The 18,376-nt window shown below is 46.7% G+C and overlaps 1 protein-coding gene across 5 annotated transcripts in view; it reads left to right on the top strand.

Annotated features, from left to right (window-relative positions):
* The first annotated feature begins 4,733 nt into the window (after positions 1-4,733).
* The window catches only part of LOC130833196 (chromatin remodeling regulator CECR2), a 141,665-nt gene continuing 128,022 nt past the window's right edge, over positions 4,734-18,376 (top strand). For 4 of the 5 annotated variants that reach the window (XM_057702585.1, XM_057702581.1, XM_057702583.1 and 1 more), the window contains exon 1: positions 7,484-7,745. In XM_057702585.1, the coding sequence (XP_057558568.1) occupies positions 7,620-7,745 (126 nt within the window). In that variant the 5' untranslated portion in view covers positions 7,484-7,619. Of the gene's footprint in view, positions 4,764-7,483; positions 7,746-18,376 lie in introns of those variants that run through there. The other variant, XM_057702584.1, reaches the window with a different exon arrangement.

Consider the following 18,376-nt stretch of genomic DNA (forward strand, 5'->3'; position numbering starts at 1 on the left):
CTGGTATGAGGATTCTTAACCCCTGTGCCACCAGGGAAGTCCCTCCATGTTCCTCTTTCAAAAATACACTCGGATCAAGAAATCCAGAGCATGCCAATAAGTGGTATTTACACTGATGGAGACTAGGACACTCTTCACCCTTGCACTCTGCATCTTCTTATTAAAGGTGATGGCTACTCAAAATATGTTGTATAAATTAAATGAATGGGCTCATGCATACTCTGTCAGAGGGAGATTTCACTGGTATTATAGGACAACCCTCAGCTTGTTCAATTTTCTATGCCCAACTTTGCAGCCTGAAGTGATGTTCAACAATCAAACCAATGAAGCACTAAGTAGATGCCTGGTGCCCAATGAGAGACTAGGGGAAGACAGCTCCACATCCTCAAGAAGGTGGTAGTCGTTCAAATGTAATACATACACACACACACACCTTATAGGCTTTCCCACCTCCATCTTAAACATGTGGGCACAAAATATAAATCAACAGAGAAAATAACTCACTTGGGACCTGTCCAGATAAATAGTAAGGTTCATGTTTTTAAGGAAGTTCATCACTTTTGGGTTGAGCAGGTTTAAAAATAATGAAATTAATAATTCTTCATATGAATATGGTGGTTTATGGTTTAAATAATTTTCTCCTTTGCTCCACATATCAATCATGGAGGTAAATGGAGTGGGAGTTTGTGTTACTCTTATTTACTATCTGAGAAAATGCATTGTAAGAGCCAAGCTCACGCAGCCGCCAGGGACTAAAGTTCCAGTTTGAGTCCCAGGCCTTCGGAATCCAAAAACACTGCTTTTGCCTCTCCACTATATTTCTTTCTCTACTAAATATTACTTTAAGTTAAAAAATTACTACAGCTTAATTGGTTTTGAAATCAAGAGAATTTTATTCAAGATTTTAAGCTATGGGAATTCCCTGATGGTCCAGTGGTTAGGACTCTGTGCTTTCACTGCCGAGGGCGTGGGTTCGATCCCTGGTGGGGGAACTAAGATCCCACAGGCTGCGAGGTGCGGCCAAGCATTTAAAAAAAAAGTAAAAAAGTAAAACAAAAACAATAGATTTTAAGCTGTGAATGAAGATAGCGGGCTGTGTTTCTCACCAATTCAAGACACAACTTCCTCAGGCAGCCTCCCCAAACACTCCAGCTCACACTAAATATATTCCACTCTGAACTCCCCTCCAAAAGCAGCAGATGGACTGGATGACTTTACACCCCTTTATAACTTTAACATCCTGCAGCATACTTATGTGCTATAACACACAGATAATCTTATCAAATGCATTAGAAACTCCTTGAGGCCAGAGACCGAGTTTTTTACCTAAATGCATATTTCTACGTCAAATAGATCAAACTGGAGTGATAACACCGGCCAAGCTAAGGAGTTTGAGGCCAGATGTGTACAACCCTGGGCACTTTGTCAACCAAAATGGTGTGCCCTTTAAACTGAGTAGGGAAGGTCTGAGGCCAAAGGAATGACACAAGGAGCTAAAATAATTAAAAAGGAAAGTTAAAGAAATTAAGGATTGCAGTTCCTTTGAAAAGAGATTAAGGGAAGAACTCATTAAGATTCACCAGCTTCTGAATGGCTTGGAGAATTGAGATACTACAAAGCTATTTGACCTGGTGTCAAGAATAAGGGGAGATGCCACAATAAGATAGGCCAGAGATGGACACGCCAGGAATTCAGAAAGGAATTTAGGAACAGAACAGCATAAACACAGGCTAAGCAGCCCAGAGGCAGCAAGACAGAAGATTCTTCGACACAGTTCCTAGAAGACAACGGAGGAAGAGTTTCAGCCAAGGGTTCCTCCTGCCCCTCTTTTAGTCTCACCCATTGAGAACCTGGTTAACTAACATTTGCAACTATCTCCTTAATGGCTGCGTGTGGTGTTAAAACAGCATTTGCTAGGATGCAGCCTCCAGCTCTGGTGCCAGCTGGTTTGAGCTGGAGGAGACAGAAGCCATTCTCCAGAGACGGCAGCCGCTCCTCTCCTCCAGGCTGGGCTGCCCCAGCCTCCCCACAGGACCGGAGAGTTTCCAGCCTGATGCTGCGGTTTCCTGGCGGTAACAGGTTACCAGCCTTAAGGTCAAAAATAAAGCGAGAGGCTCAGGCAGACCTGGTCGCAGGCAGACTGGCAGCTGCTGTGCAGGCACCACAATCCCAGGAACGGAGCCCATGCTAAGGAGCTTGGGGAAAGGTGTGCACAGGTAGAAAGGGGATCCATGTTGCTTTGAGCACGTGGGTCCCCTTTCTACCATACATCTTATTAACGGTTAACAAAATGTTATAAATAAGCTACAAGGATATATTGTACACCACAGGGAATATAGCTAACATTTTATAATAACTACAAGTGGAGTATACAACCTTTAAAAATTGTGAACAACTGTGTTGTATACCTGTAAGATATAATATTGTACATCAACTATATCTCAATTAAAAAAATTCTACATCGTAAAAAATATGTGTAGAGAGTAGTTAGTGTTTTCTGGTGAACATATTAGTAATACACAAATACACTTATTTCACAAACACTCATTTACGACCAATTATTTGTAGCCTGCTCTAAAGAGGACAGTCCATGGGCTGTTCCCTAAGGAAGAGCTGGGATTTTTTCAGTGAAATCAAACATACATGAAAGAGGTAGGTTGGGAGATGCTGTAGTAGGCCAGAGTGTTCAGGGAGGCCCTTGGATGTGCAGGCAGAGGGTGGGTGTGGACCCTCCAAGGCCGGTGATCCAGAGGTTCAGAGGGCTCATGGTGAGTCCTGGGCATGTGGATAACAGCAGACCTGTCTGCCCAACATAGCATCCATCGGCCCCAAGTGTCCGCCGGAGCACTGAGACACGGCTGGTCCTAACTGAGATGCGCATTTAACTGTAAAATACACACCAGATTCCAAAGACCTGGTATGAAGAAAAATGCATGTAGAATATCTCATTGATATATAATATTTAAAATATTTATTTATTCATTTGGCTCCACCGGGTCTTAGCTGTGGCATGCATGTCGGATCTATAGCTGCAGCATCCAAACTCTTAGTTGTGGCATGTGGGATCTAGTTCCCTGACCAGGGATTGAACCCAGGCCCCTGCACTGGGAGTGCGGAGCTTTAGCCAATGGACCACCAGCGAAATCGCAATTTTCCCTTTACTTTTTTTTCTTTTTAAACCTTTTAGCCTTGCTGAGTGGCACCGCCGCTGGATCGCCAGCGAAGTCTCTCTCATTGATATTTTTAATACTGACAACACATGTTGAAATTATAATATTGTGGGTATACTGGTTTTAAGAAAACATTAAATTTACCTTCTCAGAACTGATGCACAGTTCTAAGATGAATCCAGCTTTGCTTGCGTGACAGGAGGTCAGGAAGACACCTGAGACAAGAGAGCCATCAGGAAGCTTCTCAAATAGGAAGATGAAAGGACCTGGGTTGGGGTGGAGACTGGAGGTGTCAAAAAAGAAGCGGGGAGGACTTCCCTGGTGGTCCAATGGTTAAGACTCAGCGCTCCCAATGCAGGGGGCCCGGTTGGATCCCTGGTGAGGGAACTTGATATCGAGCCTCAACTGAAGATCCCGCATGTGGCAACTGAAGATCCCATGTGCTGCAATGAAGACCCAGCGCAGCCAAATAAATAAACATTAAAAAAAAAAAAAAAAAGAAGAGGGAATACTAGAGACTTCACTAGAGGCAAACCCTATACAACTGTGGTTACTAGCCAGGACAAAAGGAGAGGAGAGAGTCAAGGGTGAACCTGGTTGTCTGGGACTACCATTCCTCTGTTAAAGGAAATACGAAGTCAGTAAGGGTGTGTGACTTGCAGAGAAAAATCTGGAGCTAGTTTTCCCCTTTCCTTTTAACATGCTGAGTTTAAGGTGATGGGAAGCATCCAACTGGCATTTGGGGGAAATGACCCTGGTGCTCAGGAGAAAAGCTAAGCTGAAGATGGATCCATCTGTGCTTGGTTGAATCCAAGAAAGTAGAACCGTGGAAACGGGGCTGACCCCAGTCCACCATTTTATAAAAGGGACTTTGGTGACTTTTGTTATCTGCAGGGGTCCTGGAGTCAATCCCCTGAGGATATAACTGTATTGAGAAAGGCATGACCTTTAAGACTGCCTGAATGAGGTCCAGGAGGGAGAAAGCTGAAAGGCAGTGAAGGAAGGTAGGCAAATCAACAGCAGGCATTTAAAGGAGTTCTGAATTTCTTATGGCTGTATGTCATCACTTACATCATCATTAAATAATCAAATTAATCATTGAATTGCTGTGTATGAGGGAGAACTCCCCCCCTCCCCCCACCCCAGTCTAACCTGGTTGAGAAGAAAAGACAACCCCAACTCCAGGAAAAGATTTAAGTAGCACTTCAAAATAAATAATAGAAAGACCCAAGGAAGTGGTTGATAAGTGAATCATTCAAACTGTAGTTTCTTGAGTCAGAGTACTTGGAGAGATACCCCCAAGCTAGGGTGTTTCAGGGACGTCTTAGAAAGGAGGTGAGTTTTGAGTGGGTCATGATAGGAGAGGTTGAGTCGTCTTTGCAGGCAATTGAAAGGGCAGGATCAAAAGGGAGGAGCAAGAAGATCTGGCGGGTGAGTGAACCAGTTTGGCAGGACGGAAGGAGTCACTGGTTGGATGAGGTGGGGGTGGGGATCACAGGTGAGGCTGGGAAGGCAGGTGGGAGCCAAATTGTGGCTTGAGTAAGACTTGAATGGACTTTTACGCTCAAGGGAGAGTCAAAGAGTTTTGAGCAGGTGAGTGACATGATTGAATTTAAATTTTAGAACATTAATCTGCCTCTATTATGGGGCTCAGGGACCATTAGTTCAAGTCCCTCCTCACAGATTAAATACATACGTGAGAGATTAAGCCTTTTCTAAGAGACAGCCAAATTTCCTGACTACTAATATAACTCACTTTCCATAATTTCTAAAATGTTAAAATTAGCCTGACTTACAGCCCTCTGTGGGAATAGGTACACTAGGGAAGGCAGCTCTCTACTGAGACAGGAGGCTGCGTGTGAGGTGTCTGGACTTCAGTTGTGCAGACAACTAAAGTGATAGAATAATGGTCCTGCATCCCTCCAGCTCCAGCTGGGTTCCTGGGCTGAAATGAGAAGCACCCGTGTCAGGGTGATCAGGCAAAGGGGTAGGAATGGCAACTTGAGTAGGAGAGGGAAGCAGCGTAATCCGCCTGGATGAACAGTTAGAAGATCTGAATTCTAGTCCTGGTTAGCAGGGCTTATGCAAGAAACCACACTTTTGTCACATCCCTTCCAAGGTTCAAGTAATTGTTTTTAGGTGATCATACAGAATTTGTAATGTATTTCCCAAAGAAATGGTGTTAGAAAACGGTGGTTAGTTTCCCAGATTATCCTCCAGGAACCTATAAAAATCCCATAATAGCTGAAATTACTGCATATTTTGCAATGAGAAATACAAATATTTTTTGCCGCATTAATTAATAAGCAAAACAGCTTAGCCAAACTAAGTATTGTATGTGTTTAACGGAAAACATTTAATGAGAAGATGATATGGAAGTGAAGGTGGTGGGGAATCTGGAAGAGAATTTCTTTTGGCACTTCCAAGGTCAACTGAGATTCTTCCAAGGTCATCTGAGATCAACAGCGCTGGCTCCCAGACAGAAGTGGGGGGGGGGGTAAGAAATTATGAGCTGTGTGTCTTTTGGGAACACGATAGGATACAACTGGTTTTTGGAGGGTGAGGAATGGGCCAGTCTGGAAAAGGCAGCGGGTAGGCAGCCCTTGGAGTCCAAGGGAGAAGGAAGGAGGTGGCTGTCCAGGGAGGCACAGGGGGTCAGTGATCCAGGTCCCAGGAGGCTAGGCCGAAGCTGGCCCAGAAAATAGATTTGAGGCAGTTAAGTCCCAGGGGAAAGGTGGGACAAGTGTTCAAGGATTCATGGTATCAATTCCAACAGAGGAAGAGGCAGGGGTGGGTTCAAATGTGAGGCTCTAGCTGGGGAACTTGGGGAGATATAGAAGACCTCTGGGCTGGAAGAGCAGGGCCGGCTCTGGCTGGGTGAGAGCTGGCCAGGGGAGAGCACCGAGGACCAGAGTTAGAGGAGAAAGAAACAAGTCTGAAGCTGTGTGTGGGTCCATGTGGACACCCTCAGATGAAGAAGACAGCCTGGGGGCAATGGTGCTGAGGAGGGCACCTCGGCCACCACCAGGGCTCCCTGCCTCCAGGACACTCTGGCTGGATTCCAGGACCGGGTCGTGGTGTGGGGAGAGTAACCCATTCTTGTCACCTTTCTGCTTCCTGGTCTGTGGCGTTCTAGGCGCTGTGACTACCAGGCTGGCGGCCCCACCACAGAGAGGTAGGTAAGGAGGAAAACGATGACGGGCAGAGTGAGGAGATGGAAGCAGAAGCGGGAGGAGCAGAGGCAGGATGTACTGGACCAGAAACAAACGTGAAGGGAAGCAGGAACCTTACACAAAAGAGAGGCAAAGGTGTGGAAAAGTCACACTGACCAGCGCGGAAAGCAAGTCAGGCAGGGGAAGAAATCCCGAAAACGTTGAGTTCAGGTCATGTGGGTCCTTCCACGGTGCATGTCACTCTTTCAACACCTCATTGGGGCACAGGGCATCTGTAGAGACCGCGCGTTATAGACACACAGATGCAGCCTCTGCTCCCGGGGGCGTTTAGACATGGGCTCATTTGGGTCAAAGATGAAAACACACGGCAGAATTTCAGGGTGAATTTGAAACCATCCAATAGTTCCACGTAATAAGAGCAGAACTGCGTAAGTTTGGGACAGGGGGCGGGGAAGGATAGTGAGCCAGTGTCGGATGAAGTATTTTTTTATGAAAGATAGTTAACTATCCATTTTCTTTAATAATTTTTTTTAGTGCTGCCTTATAAAAACAGAACTGGGTACTAAAATGACGGGAATAAAGTGAGGGAGAGAATTACTCGGAGGCGCGCTCCACAACGTCCCAGCTGACTGCGGCCCCCGCGCGGCAGCGTCCGGCGGGCGTCCGGCGCCCGAAGGTCCCTGTGCGGGTCCCCAAGCGGTCGCGGGGGTGGGGGGAGTCGGGACGGGAGCGCAGGCCCCGGACGCACCCGCAGCGCCCCGCGCGCCCCCGGGCGTCGCACGTGCGCCCGCAGGCGGGGTCTCTGCCGGCCGGAGAGGGGCAGGCGGCCGCGGGCTCTTCCTGGGAACTGGGTCCACCGCCCCGCCCCGCCCCGCCCCGCCCCCGCTCCAGCCCCACGTGCGCGCAGCCCCGCGAAGCGCTGTCCGCCTCTGAGGGGCGCGACCCCCGGCCACGTGGGGGCGGGGCCCGGCGGGGCGGGGGGCGGTGCTCGCCCGCCGCCCCTCCTCCCGGCCCTCGGGCGCCCCTCCCCCGCCCATGCGCGGCCCGCGGGCGGCGGGCGGGGGCGGGGGCGGGGTTGTTGTTGTGCCGAGGCCCCGCCCCCGCCCGCCCCCGCCCGCCCCCGGCCCATCTGTTCCCCGCGGGCCGCGGCGACATTGTGCGGGCTGGGCGGCCGGGCCGCGGCGCAATGGGTCCGGGGCAGCCACCGCGGTAGCTCGACTAGAGCGGCTCCGAGAGCGGGCGGGCGGCGGGCGCAGAGGCGGCGGCGCGGCCGGAGATGCGCCCCGAGGAGGGCGGCGCGGCCGGGCTGGGCGAGCTGCGCTCGTGGTGGGAAGTGCCGGCCATCGCGCACTTCTGCTCGCTCTTCCGCACAGCGTTCCGCCTGCCGGACTTCGAGATCGAGGTGCGCGGGCCGGGCCGGGGGAGGGCGGGGGGTCAGAACCGGGGTGGGGGTCGGGGTCGAGTCGGCGGCGGGGGTGGCGGGGGCTTGCGGGGATCTCTGAGAGGCTGAGTCTGACGGGCTGCGTGGGGGCTGAGCGCGGGGAGCGCTCCAGGGTGACCCAGGCGGGCGGGGGTCGAGGTCCGGACTGAGGGGACCGGGCGGCGGGGAAAGTTGGGCCGTTACTCCCGGCGGCGTCCCCGCGAGCGCGGCGCGGGGGCGGGCGGCCGGTGGAGCTGGCGGCGGGCTTTGTGGGGCCGGGCGGCTGGCGGGCGGGCGTCCCCGGCCGGCGCCCCGACCCCTCCCCCGGCCGCCTGCGGCCGAGCGCGCGGCCGGCCGGTGCCGCGGCCCCGGACAAAGGTGCGGGACCGGCGCGGCCGGGCCGGCGAGCGGGGCGGTGGGTCTGCCGCCCGAAGGAGGCGCGCCCGGCGGCGGGCGGGCGGGCGGGCGGCAACAATGCGGCGGCCTCCGGGTGCGGGGGGCCCGGCGCCGCACGCCGTTTTCAAAGTTGGGACGTGACTCGGACGAGCACGGCTTTTTCTAAAAATGTGAGTGGGACGACGGCTTCTGCTGACTGAGGGGGAGAAACGACCGATTAGGGAATCCTGAGCGTCAGGACTTGTTCCACAACTGTCCCGAAGACCCTGTGTTTCCTTTTAGTTGGTAAAAATCCTCAGCACTTTAATTCTGCTGCTCAAAATGGTGGCTGTGGTGGGAGGTGTTGTGGTGACAATGCCGTCGTGGTGCCGCTAAACTTGCCCCTGCCCCATTTTCTCCCTGAAATGTAATAAAACTGAGGTGGTGCTGAATTACAGGTTTAGAGTTTAAAAACCCAGTCTGAAAATACTGTGGAGGAACTTTATCTTTTAAAAATCCATGTATTCCGATTTTGTTGATGGAAAAATAGAGGTAACTGATTTTGCCCTAAGTCGTTGCAGAAATCTAGAGTAATCTATAAATAACGTTTTATGTTCTAAGAAATAAACTTGTGGTTTCTAAGTATTAACTGCTTTAATTCCTAAAGGAAATGTAACCTGATCTGCGAGGTCCAATTTGTGTGTATAACAGAAATGAAAAATCGTTGTTACAGGTGAATAATCAGGGCCACTTGAGATGAGTGTTTTCTCTTTGGATCCCAGTATTTCCACTTTTTTTGGTGGTTGTTAAAGTGTATGCTATCCGAAGTATATACAACACGAATGAATATTTGGACTCCAGCGTGTTCATATTTCCGTAATTACCCATATCTGTTTATAATTTGGAGACGTTGTTCAGTAGATGGATAACACTAATGATAGTGACTTTTACCTCTGCAGTTCTTGTGTAATCCTTTTCACGTAAAGTGTGTTTTGATGAATCTGATGAATGCAAAGTTGAAAGTTTTCCGTAAGTATCAGAAATTAAAAATTTTAAAGTAATTTTTAGGCTTCTAGCACATTTGACTCCCTAAGAGTAAAGAACTCACTGAGAACATGATCTCTTTTGATTCTCTAAGTATAAAAGTAAATAAGTAATTTTATGTCGCTTAGGTGATTTTTTTTAATTTAATGGTTTATTGTCCTGAAAGTTTGAAAAACAATCTCTTGGTTAGAGTTTATGATGCACTGGAAGAGCCTTTTTAAAAACAAACAAAAAAATAATACTAATGCTGAGTTGTACCTGTTAGGACAGCTAGAAGGGCCCTACAATCTTAATTTACTGCAACTTTAAATGATAGGAATGATGATTGATTCCAAGTGGTGGAAGTTGGATAATCAACTTTTTTAGGAAACCAGTTTTCACCTGTGGGAAAGAACTCATCTTACCCTTGACCACCAAGCTAAACCCATGGATTTATAGAAAATTTAGGAAACAGAATTTTCAAGGGCTTGGCTTGTTTATCTAAAGCAAGGCAGTCTCTTCCATAGCTGAAGGACTGGGAGCATTCATGCTGCAGTTCTGCAAGAGGTCAAGACCTCCCACTTAGAGAACTTGTCCCCAAAGCATGAATATTTTTATTTTTGCGTGTAAGAAAACCTTTTTACTCTGTTAATTAGCCTTGGATATACAGGATTTCTTTAGAAGAGTCAATAAAGCAAATTCTTGTTTTTTGGGATATGTTTGGGGACTTGCATGTTGCTGCCCACCAAATAGCAGTCCTGTAATCATCTGACCAAAAAGTCTACGAATGTGTAGATATGCTTCAAGTTCAAAATTTCTGGTTTTAAAAGCAATGCATAATCATTATATAAAACTTGAGAATTATAGCAAAATATAGGTGAGAATTAAATCACCCATAATCCCACCATTTAGAGTTAAAAGCTATTAACTGCTAACATTGTATCCCACCACTCAGGGATAAAAGCTGTTAGCTGTTAACATATTTGGAAATTGCCAAACATGCTCACAATGTATTTGTGCCCTGGATTAAGTGGTGTTTTAATTTTTCAGGTGAGGAGATGGAGATGTAGCTGGACCACAGTAGGTTAATGATACTGAATTCAGTGGTTGGTATTATGAAACGTCTATAACTAGCTGCTTAACTGGATGGATTACCAAAGCATCTCATGGCACACCTCCTTTGCCCCAGAAGATTATCAAATTCAGAACCACTTCATTTATATCAAGTGTTCTATAATTGTTTAACATTCCAGTGGGTTAGGCTGGTTATGTTTTGCCCTGATTCAAGAATATAGAAGGGTGAATTGATCTTCCCAAAAATTTAGTACTGATTTTTTTTTCTCCCTAGCCAAGTGCTCTTTATAGTGAACAGAATGTCTTACTTTCCAGAGTGTAAGGTAAGGGAGGATAGACCATCTTCAGTAATCTGGTCTGCAGTTAATAGTGATGGGTGTAGGGTTGCAGGGACACAGCCCATCATAAACATTTGGGGCATATTTTCTCTAGAGAAGAAACCATAGGGCTTCCAGGTGGTTATTTGAAAATGGACATGTAGAATTATCTGGTTCATATAGTAGCAGCATGATGAAAATAATCTGGGCCTGTCTACTTTTTTTCCTGAGCTTCTGCCTTGAGTATGGAATCCTTTACCTTCCTGGTTGTGGTTGTACAATATACGGGTTAAGTCCCTCACCTCATCAGCATGATGATCTGGGGGCAGAGTCTTTAATTCAGATTCCTGTTGGTGTTTCCTTAGATCCAGCCTCTTAATCAAGAGCTCTAGGCATGAATTACTTAAAAAAAACATGAAAATAAGTGATAAAACTTGCTGAGAGTAACTTATTAGTACATCAGTCCTATCTCTGAGCCTGGAGCCTCAGGATGGATTATAGGAGATTTTGGGTTGGTGTACATATATGTACTTTGCTGTCCCTTTCATCAGATTTTGAGATCCCAACCATACAAAGGTTAAAAGGCCTTAAACTAGATGAAAGATTAAGTTGGCCTTGAATAGGGGAACCAGAAGGCTAGTTTCATGACACAAGATGCCCTGGACCAGGAGTTAGGAAACTTTAATTCTTATCCTAGTTTTGCCACAAACTACTACTTTGACCTTCTGCAGATCAAATAGCCTAATGATAAAGGACACTTGTATAGTACTTTGCACATTTTCCAAATGTTATCTCATTTTATCCATAGCCATTCTTATGGCTGGGAGGTAGGAGTTATCCTAATTTTGCAGATGAGGAAATCGGAAGTTTAGAGAGGCTAAGTTTCTTGCATAGACTTTCACCTGGATCTCAGGTTCTTTGATACTAAATTCTTTGCTGTTGCTGCCACATCACACTGCTTCTACTTTCATAATCTATAAAATGAAGGGCTAGACCTAGAAGTAATGGCCGAGATTCCACAGTGCACATCTAGAGTTCTTTGGTGCTTAATCATGTGGGGTACAGAAGATCCTTTTTAAAACTTCTGCTGAATACAGAGGGACAAGTTTGTGATTTCATTTATTTCTTTTAGCAAATATTTATTGAGCATCTACTATGTGGTAGATGCAGTGTATTAGGTGCTGGAGGTACAGATGTGAACATAACACAAAAATACCCACCCTCTTTAGTGGAAGGAGACAGATGACGGATAATAATAAACAAATCTGCATAGAGAGAGCGAAGCTGAGGGGGTGGGTTGTTGCAATTTAAAATAGGGTGATTAGGTGTAGTTGGCCTCATTGAGAAGAAGGCATTTGAGCAGGACTGAAGGAAATAGGGGATTTAAAATTATTTAAAAACTAGAAGTTTGTGGGAGTTCCCTTAGCAGTCCAGTGATTAAGACTCCGTGCTTCCACTGCAGGGGGCACAGGTTGGATCCCTGGTTGGGGATTTAATCCCTCGTGCCATGTGGTGTGGCCAAAAAAGAAAAAGAAAAAAAAAAAAAAAAAAAAGAATTAGTACTTTGTCACAGTAATCTATTGAGTGAAAAATACCAGATGATAAATGTCTTCTGAAGACTCAGGGTGTGCTCTTTCTCTGAAGAGGAAAGCCCAAGAATAGGATGTGAATTACAGAGGGGCAGATCTTGAAACCCTAAAAGGGGGACTGCTTCCTCAGAGTGTAACTCACCCAAAGTGAACACTGGATCCTTTTTTGCTTATACCAGTGTCTTGAAGGGGAAGTCATCGTTTTCATCATCTTTTGCCTGCACATGAAGCTTCAAAGGGGTAGTTGGGAGCTTCTCCAGTTGTAGAAAGGGCAATAACCTCTCATCTCTGAAGGACAGCCCATGTTAGTATCTGGTTTGCTTTACAACGGAAGTTCAGTTTGGTCTTGCTTAATTTTCTGGAACGCAGTGAGGAAGCCTAAAATATGACTTGGCAGCATGGCAGCATTTGGTACAACTGACCGTCTGCCCTTTGATCAGGAGACGCTGAGTGCCCCCGAGCGCTGAGATTTTTTTTTTTTAAGGTGCTGGATTCTTGTGGTGTGTTGGGTTGAGGGTAAGAATGAGGAGCTCTGGCAGAGTGCTGGAAAACCACCAGTGCACAAGGTGTTTTAGGTAAAAAGTGGGTGTGGACAGAGCCTGGGGGACAGAAGGCACAGCTTCTAACTAGATGGTCTTAGATCTAGTTGATGGGATTGAAAATACTTTCAAGAGGGATCAAAGCAGAGAAGGCCAGAAACCTGGACTGTGGGCCCACCTTTGTCATTAACTGGAGTTGATCACTTGGTTTCAGATGCCCCATTTGTAAAAAGGCAATTGTGGACTAGGTGATTCCTGGGTTTTTCCTCTGTCCAAAGTGCTAAGGATTCCCTTCGGATGTTTCTCCACATGCAGGGCACAGGTAACTGATCCAGAAAGGCACTGACTTCACTGGTTAGGACCAGGGTTATGAGCTGTGTTAGGGTCCGTGTCTTACAGATTACTTTTGTACCAAACTAAAGCTGCAAATCCATACTTAATGTGTTGTGGATTATATAAATTTGTCTTTCTGTGGAAATCTTGTCTGCAAATACATTACTTTGAAGGTAGCTTAATTGATGTTTTAACTGTCTTCAGGGTCCTCAAACTAAGATTTTGTATTTTGAGATTATGAGGAACTCCAGAGGATGAAGGTCTTGAATTGAGTTCTTTTCCCTTCACTTCTGTTTGTTCACTTAGATTGAGCATCATTCACACTTAGAACTTTGAATGGAGGCCAATGGAAGGTTCTGGCCTGCGGCTCACCTCTCATTTTAAGAACTTTGAATGGAGGCCGATTGAAGGTTCTGGCCTGGGGCTCACCTCTCATTTGATGGTGAGACAGCTGTGCTCCCCTTCGTGGTATTTTCCTGTTTCACTGGACTCTGTTCCTTGGATGCTTTTATCATGTCTTCTCTCTCTCTCTCTTTTTTTTTTTTTTAAAGATTTATTTTATTTATTTTTCTTTTTGGTTGCATTGGGTCTTCCTTGTTGCCAGCAGGGCTGTGTCTAGTTGTGGAGAGCGGAGGCTACTCTTCCTTGCAGTGGTGCGGGCGGTGGCTTCTCTTGTTGCGGAGGGCTTCAGTAGTTGTGGCACATGGGCTCAATAGTTGTGGCTTGAAGGCTGTAGAGCGCAGGCTCAGTAGTTGTGGCACACAGGCTTAGTTGCTCCTCAGTATGTGGGATCTTCCCAGATCAGGGCTTGAACCCATGTCCTCCCGCGTTGGCAGGCGGATTCTTAACCACTGGGCCACCAGGGAAGCCCCATCATGTCTTCTCTACAGCACCCCCTAATAAATACCAGTTTATACTGGAAAGGTTTTTTCCCCGTAGTTCTTAGATTGAGACAGGAGTCTTTGTGGATGTTGGTACCGAGCTCAGGATTCTCCCAGCTTCGCACTATGACATTTGGGGCTGGAGTGCAGCCGAGAATGTGGCCCCCCTGGCCTCCGCCATCACACGAAGAACCCGGGACCCTGAGGCGGGTGGGTGGGAGGGTGGGGGTGGGGGCTGCCCACACGGAGTCCCTGTCCTGGACATGAACCTGTGATGTTTTTGTGTGTAGAGTTGAAGGGAGTTAGTTGTGCTCCATGTACCATTATCAGCAGTTGCACGTCAGCAAACTGGGAAACAGATGCTTTGTTAATTCTTTTCTTGGAGTCATTTAGGGGAAGAGGATTGTTTGGGGGGTGGGGCGTGGAGAGAGAGCCGCGTCGCTGTTGTGGGTGAGGGGGCTCTTCCTCAGGCCGCATGGGACCGAGGATGGAGGGGTGTGTGTGTGTGTGAGTGTGTGTGCGTGCGCGGGCCTGCGTGCCGGGTTGGAGCCCCTCTGGCTGTACGAGGTGTGTAACCCTTAGGCCAGGCACGTGCCTTCTCGTGGGGTCTCCGCTTGGGCGGCACGTGTGTATCGTCGGCCCACACTCGGTTTCGTTTTGATTGGGAGCGAAGGTTGCGTGGTGGCGGCCTGAGCTGCGTGCGGGACACGCCGCGGGTCGGAGGTGTGGGGCTAGGCACTTCTGCCACCTTGCCCGCCGGTGACTCGGTGATGTGGATTATCCACACAAACGGTGTGCGGTTTATGTAGTAACGTACAGAAGGCGCCGTTTAGTCCCTTGACCTTCTGTGGCCTGGAAGATGGGCATTTGGCTGGTTCAGGCACGTGGTCATGTTCTGGAACGTCTCATACTGCCACAGTCACTTCAGCTTTGGCCCCTGGCCCAGCCGCTACAGCTTTCCTCAGGTGGCTTGGCTGCATGAATGTCCGAGGTGGCGTGTGGCCCTTGGACTGAACGTGTGAATGGTGTCACCGCAGACTGCATCCCCCTGTGCCCCCCATGACCCCCAAATAAGTGAAGACAGAGGCAGTGATGGAGCCAGGATTACTCCAAACTTTTCATCTTTTTAATGTTGAACTTTCAAATGAGCTGCCATTAATAATTGTTGAGAATGGAGTACGGTCTTACAGCTCCGAGTGCTGTGATCCTCTGTTGGAGTGGAGAGTGTTTTTCTCCAGGCCAGTTACTTTTCATGAACACACCTCCCTGAGTGGTCATTGTTTCAGCAACAATGCACCGAGGACAGTTGATTTGCTTGACAGAAAATATGTCACATTATCAGATCTACTTCTTTAGCAATCTTTTCTCACCCCATTCCCATTGTGTCTCTTCTGTTTCCTTGAAAGGTTGTGTTTGCAGAGCCTTTTAGGTGTGGGAGACAATTTTTATAATCGGTGTCCTGGAGTTCTTTGTTTAGGGGACACTAAACAAAGTGTCCCCTATAGGGGAAAGGTGACTAACAGAAATTTCACTTGTGCCATAAATAATGGATTTCATTTTTTTTCATTCTTAGACTGGCATTGATTTGGATTAGTATCCCACGCATTGTTTCTGAAAGACTTTTTCTCCCCCATTTCCCACTGTGTTGTTAAAGCAGGCACCCGGTCTTCCATACTGGATGTTGGGGATTGGGAGGGGAATGTTCTAACAATGTTAAGGATACCTGTGTCCTCCTAACACTAGATTTCCATCACTTTTGGTGATGAACCCCTCTTCATTATCTATAACTGTACTTGGATTTCTGTAATATGCAACTCTTTAAAGTAATATTGGAGTTACACAGAAAAGGAGAATCTAAAATCTCAGTCAGTCTCCCTTCTGTCTGTTATTGTCATCTTTATTAATACTAACTGTGCCAGAATAATTGCAGAAATATGGGACCGGCTTGCTATTTTGCTGCCCTGAGAATTACAGTACGTTGTGGGTGAGGAAAGGGTGGATGGCTGGGTGGCAGTGATGCCTGTAGGAGTTCTGAGGCTGCCTGGGTCATGAGTGAAGTGCTTCCTGGAGCAGGCAGGGCTGGGAGGGGGGTCACAGTGCGTAAGTCAGCCCAGCGAGATCAGAGTTCTCTTCTGTGGAGGGCTAGTGAAAAATGAGGTTGAGAGACAGGAGGCAGGGTGCTGCAGCCAGCCTTCACTGCCAGGCCCACTCGTGTTGATCTTTCTTATTAAGGCATTGGAGTTTTAGACAAGAATGATGATGGAGTTTTAGACAAGAATGATGACAGAGTTTTAGACTAAGAATGTCCTGGGTACTAAATGTTTTAGATTAAATCTTGTATTGGTAATTGGACTTAACTCTAGGAGTGGAGTAGGTGTGAAATGCTGCAGGTAGAGGTAACAGGAAAGGACATCGTCGCTGGCTTTGAATAGTGGGACTAGGTGACTGACAGTGTTGGGTGTGTAAAGAAGGTGGTATTGGTTAAGCATGTGTTTGGCTGCAAGTAATGGAATGCTGTACTAACAGTGACTTAAAAAACACTGTAAGGCTTTCCTGGTGGCGCAGTGGTTAAGAATTTGCCTGCCAACACGAGGGACATGGGTTCCATTGCTGGGCAGGGAAGAGCCCACATGCCGAGGAGCAACTAAGCCCGTGCACCAGCAGTACTGAAGCCCACGCGCCTAGAGCCCATGTTCTGCAACAAGAGAAGCCACCACAATGAGAAGCCCGCACACCACAACGAAGAGTAGGCCCCGCTCACCACAACTAGAGGAAGCCCATGTGCAGCAACAAAGACCCAAGGCAGCCAATAAATAAATAAATTAATTAATTAAAAAAATGTTAGAAAAAACCAATACAGTGGACTGTCGTATAACATGTGGTCTGGAGGATCCTGGCAGGTATGCTGCTCAGTGACGATGTCCTTAAGTGCTTAGGCAGTGTGGTCTGCGCATGGTTACAGGACAGGTTGCACAGCTCCGGGGTCTGCAGTGCTAAGTGATGCAGGGAAGTACAGGAAAATTACAATAGAAAATAGCCATTGAGTTGGTGATTTGAAGAGGCTAGAGATGACTTCAGGGAAGGCTGTTGGAAAGAGGAAGAGGCAGAGGCCAAGACTACATTCTCCTGAAATGCGAGAGGAAGAGAGCTCTCTAGGAGGAAAAGAGAATGGTGGAAAAGAATGAACTTTTTAAAAAGCTTTTTTTCATGAATAATATGTAATATTATAAAAAGAAACCCTGGTTCCTCCTAGGTTAACATTTTAGTGCTCCGCAGAAGAAGTCAATTGTAGGACAACCCAACCCCTGCATTTTTTAAAGAAGAGTCAGCTTCTTTCCAAATTCTCCTCCCTGTTTTGTACTAGCAGTCCTCTTCACTCTTCTATCCCCTTCTGATTGTTGGGGTGGGAAGTGGTAGGGACCCCACCCCTAGGATTGCCAGATGCTCCTTGTTTTAGCTTCCTATTTAGAAAAATGAAAATCTGGGCAAAGACATGTACCCTTTTTGTCGTTAGAATTTTAGGTTTACTCTTGCTTATCTGTTGATTGGAATGCTTCAGTTTTTAGTTTCTCTCTGCTAAGTATTTAATGATCTACTAAGACTACTACTTAAATGGGACTCTGATCCTTCTGTAATGGAAGTTTATGTATATGTACAAATAGTTAGGTATCAAAGTGATAGTTCTTTCTAATCATAGTTCCCATGCCTGAGGAAGTGACAGCTCAACAGAAAGGAGTAGTTCCTTTGTTTATTTGTTTGTCTTATCTCCCACCTGGCTCTACAAAAATTCTTGGAGGTTATCTGGCTGCTTTACCTGCCCTTTGCCCCTTTGCCCTCCTCCCAGGTGAAATAAGTCTATATCCTGGCTAGTAATCTGACACATCTTGGAAGAAAAGATGTACCAGGTCAGTCAAATTCGCATTCTTGGGATTGTAACATAGGAAATCAGAGGATTATCAAGTTAGTGTGGAAAAGCAGTTAAAAGGTGACAGGGAGAAGCCATGATGCAAACCAAACTCTTGCATATGAAGGAGCAGAGACTTGAGAGAGACCCCAGCGTTGGGGGGAATTAATGGTGTCCATCCTGCAGGAACCCCCAAACATCTGAGGGAGTCTGCACTCCTTGCCCCGCAAAGGGCACGCCTCACTTTTCTCTGTGTGCATGTATTAAATATTTTATAAATGTAGGCTTATACTTTTACATACTCTTCTGAATTCTGCTTTATTCAGTTAACAATATTACATGACATAGAATGTCCTTTCCTAGCATAGGTTATGACTTTAATAGCTGTGGCGCACTCATGCTCTGATTTATTTAACCAATCCTCAATAGAGCATTGAGGCTATTTTTAGTTTATTATCATAACAGTCATGAACAGAATGATTTTTTTTTTCTTCTCAAGATAGGATTAGTGTTTTTGTTCATTTGACTTTTCTTATTACCCTCTATATTTGAAGTCTTAAGTTTTAAATTTTATTTTT

The sequence above is a fragment of the Hippopotamus amphibius genome, chromosome 12 (assembly GCF_030028045.1).
Source record: "Hippopotamus amphibius kiboko isolate mHipAmp2 chromosome 12, mHipAmp2.hap2, whole genome shotgun sequence".
Classification (NCBI taxonomy): Eukaryota; Metazoa; Chordata; class Mammalia; order Artiodactyla; family Hippopotamidae; genus Hippopotamus; species Hippopotamus amphibius.